The sequence below is a fragment of the Pinus tabuliformis genome, chromosome 3_2 (assembly GCF_031772625.1).
Source record: "Pinus tabuliformis cultivar Carrire ecotype Pingquan chromosome 3_2, CPIR1, whole genome shotgun sequence".
In the NCBI taxonomy this organism is placed as follows: Eukaryota; Viridiplantae; Streptophyta; class Pinopsida; order Pinales; family Pinaceae; genus Pinus; species Pinus tabuliformis.
In genome coordinates this window covers 930234817-930247986 of record NC_142302.1, presented here as the reverse complement: position 1 = coordinate 930247986, position 13170 = coordinate 930234817, and the positions used below count along the sequence as shown (strand labels likewise).

General features: G+C 35.5%; 1 protein-coding gene across 1 annotated transcript; it reads left to right on the top strand.

Annotated features, from left to right (window-relative positions):
* Nucleotides 1-5378: 5378 nt before the first annotated feature.
* Nucleotides 5379-11389, top strand: LOC149183690 (cysteine endopeptidase RepA-like). Its single transcript, XM_089415033.1, has 4 exons — nucleotides 5379-5527; nucleotides 5736-5766; nucleotides 10768-10914; nucleotides 11010-11389. The coding sequence occupies exons 1-4, from the start codon at nucleotides 5379-5381 to the stop codon at nucleotides 11157-11159; spliced, it is 477 nt and encodes a 158-aa protein (XP_089271159.1). The 3' UTR covers nucleotides 11160-11389.
* The last annotated feature ends 1781 nt before the right edge of the window (nucleotides 11390-13170 follow it).

The window sequence follows — 13170 nt, the reverse complement described above, 5'->3', positions numbered from 1 at the left end:
TGTAGAATCTCAAGGCATTCTAGGAATGCTACTCATCAACGCCATCACTTAGCAAGGATAATAAGAAAAAGGGCTTACTCACTTCTGAATCTGGCAGTAGCCCTAATGTGTCACCACTTAGAAAGGCCAATAGAAGACTTGACCGGGATAACTTACAAAGGGAGATGAAGAAAATCAAACCTCCCACGTTCAGAGGAGAAAATAAGAGAGCAAATGAGGCAGAGACCTCGTTGATAGAGATGATAATATATTAAGCTGTACAATTATTCCTCAAACTTGGCGCTAGAATTGCCATGTACCGTTTGAAAGGAAATTCCAATCTCTCGTGGGAGCATCTCAAAGCAATAAAGCAACTTTATGTGATATGTTTGAGTGGTTTCAGTTAGATATTACGTATCGTCCCATGAGTTAATGATCGACTGGTTTTTATATTTTGTTCAAATGAATAAAGTTAATCGATTATTAATTTATTTTCTCAATTTATGTGATTTTTTTAGATGTAGTTGTTTCAATTAAATATTAAGTACTTTGCGTTAAATTAAAGTTAATGGTTGGTTTATTGTTTTTACATTTTATACAATAAACAAGAGTACAATAATATTATTAAGATGTAAAAGTAGTAAATCACTTATTAATTTATAAAAGTAGTTGAATAAAAATAAAGTGAGATTTAAAATTAATAAAATTTACTATTTTTACATTCTGTTTAATAGACAAGAATAAAGTGATATCGAACTGATGCACAATTTTGATGAAATCTTGCAGATTTTTTTTGGAAATCCAATTTATAATTGTAAAGTGTTAGAGTCAACAATGCACAACAAAAACAAGAGACAACAATAGCATATACAATCATACAAAAGACACAGAAGATTAACGTGGTTCACCCAACCATTCTGGGCTACGTCCACCAAACATAGGCATCGGCCATCTTTATTATCAAACAGGAGATTACAAGATTTTCAATTTCCTCACAAACTCTCACACACACACACCAATCCATATGGACACCAATTTTATAGCTAAGAGAATCTAACTGCCTCATAAATCCTCTTACAACAAATATAGGTTGCATTAACTCTCTCCCAACAAAATAGAGCTAATATAGCAACACAATCTGATTGTTGTCACCTACTAAGATTTTTGCCTATTTTATTAAAACCAAAAATCTCAACAATCTCCACCTTGATAACAATTAGTCTGATGCCCTGTTTCTTTATTACTTATTTTTTCTGTAAGCCAAGAGAAGCCAAACACCAACGTAGCTTCTCTAACAAAACTGGTTTCGTGAACATGTCTGCACAGTTTTCCTTTGTATGCACCTTTTCAAGAGAGACTCCCCTTTCAGTGATCAACTGTCTTACAAAATGGTACTTTATTGGAATATGCTTTGATTTACTATGATAGGTCGGATTCTTAGCCAAATGTATTGCACTTTGACTATCACAAAGTAACTTGATGTTGTCCTGTAACCTACCAAACTCACCAAGCAAACCTTTCAGCCAAACCGCTTCTTTGCAAGCATGCGAAGCAGCAATGTATTCTGCTTCAGTAGTGGATAAAGAAACAATGTTTTGTAGCTTTGACATCCAGCTAATAGCTCCACCTGCAAGAGCAAAGACATACCTTGAAGTTGACCTTCTCTTATCCAAATCACCTGCAAAATCAGAATCAACATACCCGCAAACAGATTCACTACTCTTATTGTAAGTAATACAATAACTACTTGTGCCTCTCAAATACCGAAGCACCCATTTCACTGCTGACCAATGTTCTTTACCCGGATTTGCCATATACCTGCTGACAACCCCAACTACGTGTGAAATATTTGGTCGAGTACACATCATCGCATACATCAAACATCCTACTACATTGGCATATGGAATTCGAGACATATATTCCTTTTCTTCATCTGTATTAGGACATAAACTGGAAGAAAGCTTAAAATGGGAAGCTAAAGGGACTGACACAGGCTTCACATTGTTCATACCAAACCTCACAAGTATTTTCTCAATATACTTCTGTTGTGATAGCCACAACTTACCATTGCTCCTGTCTCTGAAAATCTCCATGCCCAAAATCTGTCTTGCTGCTCCTAGACCTTTCATATCAAATGTCCTTGCCATCTGAGTCTTTAAACTGTTGATTTCTTCAATGCTTTTGCTTGCTAAAAGCATATCGTCAACATACAACACTAAGATAATGAACATGCAATTACTTAACTGCTTAAAGTAAACACAATGATCATATTCACTTCTTATATATTTTTGACTCAACATGAAATAATCAAATTTCTTGTACCATTGTCGAGGCGACTGCTTCAGACCATACAATGACTTCTTGAGCCTGCAGACAAATTTCTTATTGCGATGCTGAAAAAACCCTTCTGATTGTTCCATATAAATTTCCTCATCTAAATCTCCATGTAAAAATGCAGTCTTAACATCTAGTTGCTGTAATTCTAAATCAAGCAAAGCAACTAACGCTAACACAATTCTAATTGAAACTATTTTAACAACTGGTGAAAATATCTCATGAAATTCAATGCCTGCTTTCTGAGAAAACCCTTTTGCAACCAGCCTCGCTTTGTATCTGTCCTCCGTATCATTCACACCCCGTTTCACCTTGAAAACCCATTTACATCCCACAGTTTTCCTGCCTTTGGGAAGTTCAACCAGATCCCATGTGCCATTCTTACCTAAGGCCATCATTTCGTCCTTCATAGCTACTTTCCATTTGTCACTTTTCGAACCTTCTATAGCTTCCTGATAGCACAGAGGTTCATCGTCATTAGCTGTAAATGCAACTGAAGTAACATAATCATCATACCTTTTCGGAGGGCGTTTGATTCTTGTAGACCTCCTTAAGGATGTTTCTGGTGCTTCCACAATTGGTTGACTACCATCTGTAGGAACTTCTTCATGATCACCATCTGAGACCTGTTCATGACCTACATCTGAACCCTGTTCATAATCTGATTCTGAAACATGTTCATGACTAGAATCTGAACTATGGTCATCATGACTATCATTAGAAGAGCTGTCAAACTGAATGTGCTGAAAATCAGATACATCATCCTGTTTTAATTTATTATCTACATCTAACTGTACAAGAGAGGATTCATCAAACTTTACATCTCTGTTGATGATGATTTTGCGAGTAGTAGGATCCCACAATCTAAATCCCTTTGTTCCATCACCATACCCAACAAAGATATACCTTTTTTATTTTGGATCTAATTTAGTTCGCTGATGTTTAGGTACTAGAGCATATGCATCACAACCAAACACTCTAAGTTTAGAATAATCACAAGGGTGACCTTTCCATACCTCTTGAGGAATCTTGCAACCTATCGTTGTCGATGATGACCGATTTATCACATAACAAGCTGTAGCCACCGCTTCTATCCACAACTCCTTCTGCAAACCAGCGTTACTCAGCATACTCCTTGTTCTCTCCAAAGGAGTTTGCTGAGGAGTATAAACAATAGTCTTATGTCTCTCAATCCCTGCATCCTTGCAATAGCTGTCAAACTCCTTGGAAGTAAACTCACCACCATTGTTAGTTCTTAAACATTTTATAGTTCTACCAGTGATGTTTTCTACCAATGCTCTAAACTGCTTGAAAACTGTAAAAACATCAGACTTCCTTTTCAACATGTAGACCCACACTTTCCTAGAAAATTCATCAATAAATGATACAAAATATGACGAGCCACCATACGAGGTTGTAGGTGCTGGACCCTAAACATCTGAATGGATATAATCAAGTATTCATTTACTAGTATGTTTGCCTGTTTTAAACTTTTGTTTACTTTGTTTGCCAAACAGACAATGTTTATAGAAATCTAACTTTCCAGACCTTAGATTAGGAAGTAACTTGCGATCAGCCAAAATCTTCAACCCTCTTTCGCTCATATGGCCAACCTTTGATGCCATAGGCGAATGGAACTACTGTCATGTTCAGACACTGTAGACACATGAACTGACCCCGTTCTTCCTTCTAACTGAAATAGATTTCCTACCTTCTTAGCTTTCATTACTAGTAAAATACCTTTGTAAATTTTCATTACTCTACCTTAAATTAATTTTTTATATCCATTTGTGTCAAGTGCTCCCAGTGAAATGAGATTTTTTCTTAAATCTGGTACATGTCTTACATCAGTTAACATTTTAGTTGTTCCATCAAACATTTGCAGTTGTATACTCCCTATTCCCACAATATTAGATGTGACATCATTACCCATGTACACGACTCCATCATTAACTGATCTATACGTCTTAAACCATTCTCTATGAATACACATGTGGTTTGATGCACCGGAATCTAACAACCAATGTTGATCATGATTTGACAAATTAACTGATAAGACTTCGTCGCTCATACCTGAACCAGATGCCGAACCTGTATCTGTCGTGTTTGCTTCCTTCTTTTATATCGATGAAGGTTCTTTAGAAGTTTCTTGTCTCTTCCAGCAATCCTTCTTCAAGTGCCCCGATTTGCCACAAAACCAGCACTTTACTTTACTCTTCTTCCCTTTCGATTTTGAACGCGAATCCTTGTGCTTACCAGAGCGTCTTTCTCTAGAACGGCCTCTAGCCATCATTGCCTCTGATGTAGAGGTGTCAGCATTTGACCGCTTCCTGGTCTCCTCAGACAACAAAGCTCCGACGACATCATCAAATTCAATGGTTTTGGATGAACTAAGACTTATAGAAGTAACAAAATGATCCCATGACTCGAGCAACGAGCACAATAAAGTTATGGCTTTATCCTCGAATTCAAATTTTACTTCTATGCTTTCTAATTGCACCAGTAGAGTATTAAAAACATTCAAATGATCAGTAATTGAAGTACCTTCCTTCATTCGCAAACTGTATAGATGTCGCTTCAAGAGAATCCAATTTGTCAAGGATTTTGTCATATATAGCTTTTCCAACTTCGTCCACAAACCAGCAGCAGTTTTCTCTGACACGATGTTAAACAAAACATCATCAGCCAAACACAGTCGAATACCGCTCAAGGCTCTTCCATCCAATTCATTCCATTCATCATCTGTCACGGGGTAAGGCAGTTTGGATCTTCCCAACAACGCCTTTGCCACGCCTTGTTGTACCAGGAGATCATGCATCTTTACCTTCCAGATCTCGAAGTTATTTTTTCCATTAAACTTCTCGATTTCAAACCGGGCACTCTGAGTTTTCGCCATCTCGTTTAAAACAAACAATCTCCAAATCCAACTTTTAAATAAAAGAAGTTAATATATACAAACCGCCTATGCCTTATATTACACTGCCTTTGCTTTTCAAAAAAAAACTTTTTGTTGTGCAAATTACAATAAAAAACCCAAAAAACAATTGCAATTTTTTACCAACGCAATGTTTACCAATTTTTGGCGCGTTGGCGCTCTTCTACCAGCTGACAATCCGCGCCGGAGAGAAAAACGCTTAGAGTGGCAAAATTGGCGCGTCTATCCCCTTCGGATCCGCGCTAATCAGGATTTGGGCGCACTGGCGCGTTTAACAAGGTCGTATCCGCGCTAATCTGATTATTGGCGCGCCTGTTTTACCATATTCCGCGCCAATCCCAAAACAAAAACTCAGCACAAAATATGCGACTGTCACTCATTAGGTTGTTGCGAGTTCTGACAAAACACGCAATCAATACGCACCCTCCACAGCCATTTGATGTCGCGTGGATTTTCAACGGTTTTGTGAACTTGATGGCGTGCGTAGGCGCAGAAGAGATGACACCGCCGCCATTAAGGTTCTGTAACTGTTTTCTGAAATACTCAAACCAATGTATCTTTCTTTCGCCTTTCTCCCCTTCTCAGCACTCATTCATATATATATGTACACACGCATTAGCGCCAAATTAAACTTTAACGCGGATGAAAACCCCAGCAGTACGCGTTGGTTAACTGAGAAAATCGTTGTAATATCCCTTCCCTTAATAATACATAATAAATAATAATATAATAATAAATAATAAATAATAAAAATAATAAATAATACAAATAAATAATAATAATATAAATAATAAATAATAAATCACTTAATAATAAATAATAAAAATAATAAATCATAAATAATAAATGAATTTAAAAATAAATAAAAATAATAAAAATAAAAATAGTAATAACTATACTAAAACTCTAAATCAGAATAAATAGAAATAAAACAAGAAAACTATCAAAAAGAAGGAAATAAAACAAGAAAGCTAAAAATCAAAAGAAAAGTAAAGAAATAAAACAAGAAAGCTAAAAAATCAAAAGAAATTTGCATGTAGACACATGGAGTGTGTGCATGTGGTTCCCCTTCCAATGTTGTTCTATTTAATAGATGGTGAGGAAGATGAGAGGCATTCCTGCATTCTCTCATTCCGAGATTCTATCTTTCATTCTCTTGGGAGAATGGTATACTAAGACTTAGGAGCACTGGCAGTAGTATGTTGATTGAGGGCTCGGGGTGGCCAGTTGTAGCAAGATGTTGCACAATTGAGCCTACGGTTGGGTGGAGAGTCGTCCCCAAAACCTTGTTGCGGTAAGCCTACTTCTACCACAGGTAAGTACCACTCTGATTTAAATTTAATGCTAATTAGGACAGTTAATTAGATATTTATTAGTGGGGGTGGATTGGAATTTTAATTTCAAATTTTGATGGCTAGTTTAAGGGTTGTGTTATTAGTAAGAGATAATATTTATTAGATTTTTGCTAATATTATCGAAAAATGTAGTTTCCTTTACGAAATAATCATATATGACATGAATGTGACCTATAGATGTATATGAATAATTGAGGAGAATGGTGTTTATGAAACCATTGTGAAAAATTAAGATGTATTGATGTAATAAGAGCATATTACTAGGGTATATTAAAAGTGAATGGGGTAGAATGCTACAATGAGACATGTGACAAAAAGTTAAATCTTAATTAAAATAAGTGGCGATAAGGTAAGTCTTGGAGTCGGATTCTATGACTTGTACAACCCATTAGAATATAAAAACATGTAATTAGACATGATTTTGATGAGAGGTAATGATGTATACGTGGTGCTTATTTATTGATTTGTTATGATAATAGCGATATGCATAGGTATTATGTATATTGACACATTCATTTACTAAGTGATGATAGGTATTTGATGTTGAATACTCATGATGGATATGATATGCATAATGTGATGCTATAATATGAGATTTATGTGATGCTATAATATGAGATTTATTGACATGTGGTTCATTTATTATGTGAAGTCATGATATTTTTATTGCAAATATGTTGATGTTATAACTTATGATGGTATTTCATGAGGTGAAGCAGGCGATACTTCCGTAAAAATTTATGACATGCATGAGCATGTAGTTCGTTATTATTCATAATGTTGCGATTAACAAGGATGAATGTTCTCATGATGACATGCAAGACTTGGCATGTGGATTATATTTTTATGATACTATGATGGTATAGCTAATCTATTGGTTGCATGTTGAGGTGTGATGATTGACAGGACTCCACAAATGGGCCAAGAGGGCCTGTTTATTTGATGATATGGTTAATGCATTGGATGCATGTGGAGATGTGAGGATTCACAGGACTCCACAAATGGGCCGAGAGGGCCAGTTTATTTGATGATCTCGTGTGAGCCCATACGCACGAGGGAGAATAAGTAACACCATATGGGCTGGGGACAAACTCAGTCAACACTACATATGCCAGTGGTTACTTTGTCTTGTGTATAGCTCTTGATGGATAGCTCTTGAAGAGCTATGAGACCATCTTGAGGAGGCCAAGTGCCTGATGTTCTAGGCTTGGTGCCTAGTATTGGATTGGGATGCCGAAGTCTGGAAGGGTTGTATAAGACTTCGATGCCTGGGGCTGTGCGCCTTAGTAGTTGTGGAGGGAGTGGGCCAGCCTTGCCAGATGCCCGGGGTCATTGAGTACCGGACCGGATGCCTGCCTTGGGGCAGATGAGGTCTGAGTCAGGTGCGAGCCTTGGGGCCAGCCTTGGACTAGGATACAGACCGGGTCAGGCTTAGCCTGGTGCCGAAAGTGGGAAAAAGGACAGAGATTCCTTGAGATTTCCCGGGGTGTTGGGGACTTTCGATGCCTGCTGGTTATACTAGTTCAGCAGAGGGTGTTGGAAACAGGAAGTAAATAAAATAATAAATAATAAAAACAATACATAATACATAATTCAACATAACTTCGGGACGAAGTTCCTTAAAGGGGGAGAGTATGTAATATCCCTTCCCTTAATAATACATAATAAATAATAATATAATAATAAATAATAAAAATAATAAATAAGACAAATAATAATAATAATATAAATAATAAATAATAAATCACTTAATAATAAATAATAAAAATAATAAATCATAAATAATAAATGAATTTAAAAATAAATAAAAATAATAAAAATAAAAATAGTAATAACTATACTAAAACTCTAAATCAGAATAAATAGAAATAAAACAAGAAAACTATCAAAAAGAAGGAAATAAAACAAGAAAGCTAAAAATCAAAAGAAAAGTAAAGAAATAAAACAAGAAAGCTAAAAAATCAAAAGAAAGTTGCATGTAGACACATGGAGTGTGTGCATGTGGTTCCCCTTCCAATGTTGTTCTATTTAATAGATGGTGAGGAAGATGAGAGGCATCCCTGCATTCTCTCATTCCGAGATTCTATCTTTCATTCTCTTGGGAGAATGGTATACTAAGACTTAGGAGCACTGGCAGTAGTATGTTGATTGAGGGCTCGGGGGTGGCCAGTTGTAGCAAGACGTTGCACAATTGAGCCTACGGTTGGGTGGAGAGTCGTCCCCAAAACCTTGTTGCGGTAAGCCTACTTCTACCACAGGTAAGTACCACTCTGATTTAAATTTAATGCTAATTAGGACAGTTAATTAGATATTTATTTTTGAACTGTTACAATCGTTGACCTGCCATGTTCAGATTTCTGTAGGCTGCGCAGTTTTATTATGTGTTTGTTTGGTTGGGAGCGCCGTTCAGCCAGCCACACAAACGCATAAAGACAGCCACGTTACACGCTGTTAAGAGCCAACGAATCGCACGACACCTCCGAACAGCCAGCACCACTGTTTCCTGACCCAACGCACCAGGCACCACCGAACAGCACGCAGGACGTTCAATCCACAGTACCTCAGTATTGCTGCGTGCTCCTCCAACTTGCTCTGATACCACTTGTTAGAGCCAACAGTGCGCAGCAAAAACAAGAGACAACAACAACATATACAATCATACAAAAGACACAGAAGATTAACGTGGTTCACCCAACCATTCTGGGCTACGTCCACCAAACATAGGCATCGGCAATCTTTATTATCAAACAGGAGATTACAAGATATTCAATTTCCTCACAAACTCTCACATACACACACCAATCCGTATGGACACCTGTTTTATAGCTAAGAGAATCTAACTGCCTCATAAATCCTCTTACAACAAATATAGGCTGCATTAACTCTCTCCCAACAAAATAGAGCTAATATAGCAACACAATCTGATTGTTGTCACCTACTGAGATTTTTGCCTATTTTATTAAAACCGAAAATCTCAACATAAAGTTTCAGAATTTTAGATGCTCTAAATTTTTTCGAAAACATTAAATCTATTTCCACCATTAAAAAACATATTCAAACTAGGCAAATTATTTAAAAAAAATTCAAAGGCTTCAGACTATTTGAAAAAAATAATAAGATAAGTCCATAAATAACCTTTAATATTTTTAATTCACTCATAAAATTAATTTTCTTTATCATATAATTAATACACTGGTCAAAATTGTTATTCCCTACTCTTCCTTCCTACTGGTTAAAAACAACCCCTCTTCTAGCTTGCTTGTAGGGACGGAAGCCTACCTACGTAGACACACATATCTAAGCATTTGCGTAGGACTCGCACTAACTATGGGACGCTACCGTGCCTGAGAGTCCCTTAATCGCAGGGGATTCATATTCCATATTCATATTTTACTGAAAATTCGTGGGCACAGCTTAAATTTGCTGCCATGTTAATGTTTCCCGATTCGTGGGGTGAGTCAAATTTCCTGGACTCTGGCTGCCTACTTCTTACAGTTTTCTTGTTGGGACAGATGCCTACTCTATATAGATATATCCAATCGTATACGTGGCACTCTTACCCACTCTTGTAACTAGTAAAAAGGCCCTCTGGATTAGGATGCTGTAATTTTGGAAAAATGGTAGATATTGAATATTTGGAATTTTAGCTATTTGCATGTTTATGTTGGTATATTTTGATTCTTAATATTTGATTAGAAAAGTTTAAATATATTTGATAGATTAAATTTAGGTAGAAATTTGTGAGAATTGAAAATATATGCAGTTTTTATCTCTATATATAATTAAATTTAGATAATTATATAAATTATTAAGATAACACATTCTATTAACTAGATAGATAAGCTTTTTCCTTGAAAATGACAACATTGAATTGTCAAACCTTAATAGTATGCCTAGATTCCCTTCCTATACCATAAGAATCCACATATTTAATTCTCAATCAATGTGTGTGTAAACAACAAGGAGTTTTTATTGGCATTGAAAAAAACAGTTCTTATAAATAATAGTAAGCATCATCATAATATTTTTAATAATGGTGTGTTATCATGTTTGTAAGATTATTGAATTATTATTTCATTTTATTGTCTTAATAATAATCAATATTATATTTTGTAAGATTACTATTATATTTTGTAAGAATACCAAGTTTTGTTTTTTTCATAGGTTAAATCGAATGCAATAGCAGCAACTATTGATGGTTTTGAAGATGTTCCTGCTAACAATGAAAAAGTTCTCAAAGAAGCAGTGGGTCATCAACCTGTCTCTGTCGCCATTGAAGCAAGTGGTAAAGATTTCCAATTTTATTCAAAGGTAAGTGGTCATAATCTATTACATTGTTCTTAAAAATGAATATATAAGAAATGTATAACTTGGCATCTATACTAAGCAATTTTTTTAATATACAGGGAGTATTCACTGGTGAATGCGGCACTGAACTTGACCATGGAGTTGTAGCGGTTGGTTATGGCAAGTCTCTAGAGGGCATTAATTATTGGATAGTTAGGAACTCTTGGGGACTTGAATGGGGAGAAGAAGGGTATATAAAAATGCAATGACATATTGAAGTAGTAGAAGGGAAGTGTGATATTGCCATGCAAGCTTCATATCCTATCAAGAAAACAAAAGACATTGATATTGAATTGGATGTTGATCACATTAGTGATGAATTGTAAAAAATGTCTCATCAAAAGATTGGTATTGTGAAATTCAATAATATGAAGATTCCTTCTTCATTTATTAGCTAAATTTGGTCATTATACTACATTATTGTTGATAGGTACTTCTCACTTGAGAGTTTAAAATACATTATCATATTGCACTATTATTGATGATATTGAATAACTTAAATTAATTTTTCCATTGTTTCAAAAAGTGTGATTGAGATCATGGATATAATTTTGTTGTGTTCATTTGTATGTCTAGGCTATTAAAATCATTCTTAAAATAAATATTACAATTATTAAATTTAAATTCTAGGATTGAGAATAACAATGAGCATTGAAGCACACACAAAAATTGTTTAGAAAGATATTCAAATTCTTAAGAAAGATGAGGCACAACTAGCATCATTAGTGGGAGATTCTTGAATCATTGTTAGGCCACTCGATAACAAACTCCATTTCAAAATATTTTTATATCAACACATAATATATATAAAAGCTAAGCCTAACAATTTAATGCACTTGAATTCTTCCAACTCTTATATTCTTAAAATAAAGCCATAGAACTTTTGGAAAATGGTGGCACAAGTACATATGAGGTGCTTTAAGAATAAGTTTGGGGGAGAGTATCTTCTCTCATCTCCCCTCCCATGATTTTAGTTGAATTTAAGACTTGATAATAAAAGCACCATGTACAAGTGTTGTTATTCAAGTTAGAAGGAACAAAGTTATGGGTCATTTCTCTCTAAACATATAGATACCTCTCCTCTTTAATGGTAAGGCTTATTAACTCCATGATGGCTTAGGATTGCAATGCATATTGCGTTTAGAACAATCTAGGCTTTGGAATGTTGGTGTTATTCATATCTATGGGTATCTCAACTATTCTTCATAAATTAGTGCTTAGTCTAGCCATCCTATTCTTAGCTATCCTATAATATCATATTTTCTAATCCCACAAGTTTTGTAATGTAATTAAAGTATGATAATGCTAGAGAACCAATATGGTTATATGGCCAAACTATTTGATGTAGATATCTTTGTTGATTTAAATCACAAATTGTTGAAGATGAAGATGAGGACATGCCTATACAGATATCGATGTCTGGAAATGTAGCTTTCTTAGGGAGTCTACGAGGGAGATTGGAAAGTTTGCAATCTTCCCTGAATTTAGTGTTCAAACCCCCCTGATCATGTGCTAATTGAGCTATCAACTTCTCTAGAAAATTATAAGGAATGAGGAAAGAGGTATAAGAGATGACCATGTCTAGGCTGTGTGCCTCATAGTCGCCAGAGTGAATTTGCATCATGTAATACCCCTACCTACTTTGATGTAAATGTTTGCATTCTTTATATTAGGCTTGTGAAATCTGAATACTTTTTACTATTAGGTTGGTGGGCTCGATACTATTTGATGTGGTCTACGTGCCCATGTAATGACATTAGATAAATTTTGGGGCTATTTTGCCAGGTATTTTTATGCCAATGTTGGCTAAGTGGCTAAGAATGCCAAGATGTAAATATTGTATAATTGTACATTTTTTTCACTATATTAATAAAAATAAGGTTGGTTGTAGAGCCCACTCCATGGAAAGAGTATGGGGGACACAACTCCAAGGCAAAATGCAACAATTGAGTTTGGCATAAGTGTGCACTTTGGGGGCCCACGTTACTTTAGTGAATTCCACATGGCCAGTTTGGGCTATGCATTTGAAAAGGATGGTGGTTTTATTCTCAGGATTATTGTTACGCATTTTTTAAAGTACACGATTCAGGGAACTGAATCTAATAACTCATGGCCAAAGAGTTTTAGGGTTGGACTCTAGAACTAACCAAGGTGCAACTATTAAGTTAACAATACCGAATAGATGCTTTCAGGTGTTTATGTGAGCTCTAGTGGCTCTAA